Source organism: Miscanthus floridulus, chromosome 8 (assembly GCF_019320115.1).
Source record: "Miscanthus floridulus cultivar M001 chromosome 8, ASM1932011v1, whole genome shotgun sequence".
Lineage (NCBI taxonomy): Eukaryota > Viridiplantae > Streptophyta > Magnoliopsida > Poales > Poaceae > Miscanthus > Miscanthus floridulus.
The window spans coordinates 108,990,386-108,993,470 of NC_089587.1; the positions used below are offsets into that span (position 1 = coordinate 108,990,386).

General features: G+C 44.3%; 1 protein-coding gene across 1 annotated transcript; it reads right to left on the bottom strand.

Moving 5' to 3' along the window:
• Positions 1–299: 299 nt before the first annotated feature.
• LOC136473232 (auxin-responsive protein SAUR76-like) lies at positions 300–1,064 on the bottom strand. Its single transcript, XM_066470913.1, has one exon. The coding sequence runs from the start codon at positions 962–964 to the stop codon at positions 563–565; it is 402 nt and encodes a 133-aa protein (XP_066327010.1). The 5' UTR covers positions 965–1,064; the 3' UTR covers positions 300–562.
• Positions 1,065–3,085: the final 2,021 nt, after the last annotated feature.

The window sequence follows — 3,085 nt, forward strand, 5'->3', positions numbered from 1 at the left end:
TCAACAAATATTTCGAAAAGAACTTGCATTGTCCCAATAAAATTTCAGCTAGAATTTCAAAAAAAAAAGCAGAGAACAAACAGAGATGGGCAGAAAATGGCGAGCATACAGATGGTATATATCCACCTATAATGAAATTTGATAATCACTCTGTTTAAAGAGTTTAACCAGCACGAACTTGCATTGGAGCATGTATTTTGAGTCGGACGGAGGCAGAAGGGGATCACGATACCTGCTGGTGAATCTGCCAGCAGCCAGCAGCCAGCAGCGCAGTTGTAGTTGCAGCAGTAAATTTTTGACGATTACTTATATGGCAGCAGCAAATTCTTTTCCATTAGCAATTTAGCATCGACACCAAGGATACATTAGCGAAGCGAATCAATCCGGCGCTTCAATTCACCCCCCGCATCTGCCATTTATCACAACTCTACCCTACACAATACACACACGAATGCCGAACGAATTGATACAGCAGCTGAGCTAGCTTCCAACTCCGTCGAGGCCGCGCTGCCGTCACGGCCGGGCGGGCGGCGCGGGGTGAGGCTCTGTCTCTGTCTCTGTCTCAGCACGCGTAGTAGTCAACGAGCTCGTCGAGGGACTCCGGCTGCGGGTCGGCGTTCTCCAGCATCCACAGCAGGTGCTCGAACAGGACGACCTCGCAGCCGACGACGGTGGTACCCGCTGCTCCCCCGGTGGCGCCGCCGCCGGTGCGGTCGACGAGGGTCTGGAACAGCGGGTGGCTCACCAGCTCCTTGGCGATGAGGTACCGGCGGCGCGACCTGCCGACGTACACCGGGTGCAGGCCCTTGGGCACCTCGTCCGCGCCGTGGAACGACGCGCCGCGGCCGCAAGCGCCGCCGTCGTCGTCCTCGACGCGGCCCGGCGACGGCGCGCGGGCGATGCGGCTGGACGAGTGCCACCTCTTGATCATGCACCGGAGCTTGGTCAGCCCGCCCTTCGCCATTGCCTCGGCTCGGTGGCTCGGCGGCCTCTTTCTTCGATGGACGCGGCGAAGAGCGGAGGGAGAGAGGGAGAGTTGGAGGAAGGAAGACGGTGGTGATGGACTCACGATAACGAGGAAGGCAGGGGAGGCGACGGGGCTGCCTGCATATATAATCGGGATGGGTTGAAGAGGTGGGGCGTGGGGACCGCATGTCGGCGAGAGGTGGAGAGCCAGCCTGCAGCCGCTAAGCAGGCGACAGTGCAGCGGCAGCTGGCCGGGTTGTTATGCCCGGGGGGCAGCTGTCACTCTGTCAGCTGGGGCCTGGGGGACTGGACTGCCCACTGCCCCGGCTTTCCTCTGCCCGGAGCAGAGCGGAGAACAGAGCCTTTTTCTCAGCAGGAATTTACAGAGGTTTAAACTGCATCCAAATGTGTAAATTACTCCTTGCCTACAAATCGGTCGCTTTTAACTGAATTTATAGACAATATGTACAATATTTGTATCTCTAAATAAATTTATTATAAAAATAGATTTAATGATTTATCTAATGATATTAATTTTATACCACAAATATTAATATTTTTTATATATATTTAGTCAAAGTTGTTTTAAAAAACCGAAAACAACAGTTATTTAGAGACTGAGGAAGTACGTTATGATGAAAGATTACTGACCCAGGAGAATAATTGGGAAGTAATAACCGTGGAGCTGGCTGCACGACAAACCGGTGTACAATATAAGGATACTCCCTCGGTCCTTAAAAAATACAATTATTATAAATCGTTTGAACTTTTCTTGCACATAGTTTTTACTATGTATCTAGACATGTGTTATATTTATATACATAGTAAAATTGGCGTACCAAGAAAAATTAAAGCGAATTATAATTTGGAACGGAGTGGGTATGTTTTACATAAGTCAAACTATTTTAAGTTTAACTATTTTTTAAGAAAATAAACACTTCTATCTCCGGTTAAATTTAGTATGAAAATATATTTCATAATCAATCTAATAGTACTTATTCGATATCATTAATGTTTGTAACTTTATATATATATATATATATATATATATTCAGTTAAACTTAAAATTATTTCATTTATCGAGAATAAGAATTGTATTTTTTTTTTGACATGGATTTTTTTTGCATGTTCCGTTGCTGCTGGGGTTCTGCCTGTGTGGCTGTACAGTGTACACCGTGCTACGGCTTACTATGCGTGAACCTGCAGGATCGAGGAAAGAAGACAGCTGCTGCTCTGCAAATCTATAGTAGAGCGACTTCCTCGTAGGACCGAAGCACAAAAAACGTGGCCGACTGGGGCATGCAAGCTGTGCTCGTACTGCTACGCGCCTACGCCCTGCTCCTACTACAAAACGCCATGGAGCACTCGGTACCCGGCCGGCCCCTACTAGTACTAGGCAAAATTGACTGGACCAGCCATATACTGAAATTATGAATTAGGCAAACTAACGTGTACCAGTAGCTTGAAAATTGTTAGCCATGGGAAAAATTGAGTTCACTTACTGCCCATCAATCCTTGCTCTAACATAACATAGAACTGGCCGATCAATCTGTGTTGTAGCACAATGTAAGCGTTACAAGTTTCATGGATAACTTTAAAAACATATAGCTAATCAAAACTATTTATTCACTCTTTATTTCCTATCACAACCCCAATTTAGATAGGTACAATGTAATCTTCACTTAGGCTCTGTTCGCTTCTCTTATAATCCATACTTTTCAGCTTGTTTTTTTCCAGCCAGAACAGTGTTTCGGCTTGTTTTTTCAGCGAAGCGAACGGGCCTTAGTTGGGATGAAATTGTCAATTAATTTATGTGTTTTATTATTCACATGCATATCAACATATCTATAGTATTTTAATATATATATTTAGTTGAAATTTTAGCTTAAATTATGTCTTAGATGACATTGATTACTTGACAATTAACATTGTAAGAGAACTTAAGGGTTAATATCTACTCCCTTCGCCCCTGAATGATTTCCTAGAGTTGTCATAAGTCAAACTTTTTAAGTTTGACCGAATTGATAAGAAAGAACATCAAGATTTATAGCACCGAATTAATATCATTAGAACACAATGAAATATATTTCATATTTTGTTCACTTGATGTCATAAATAT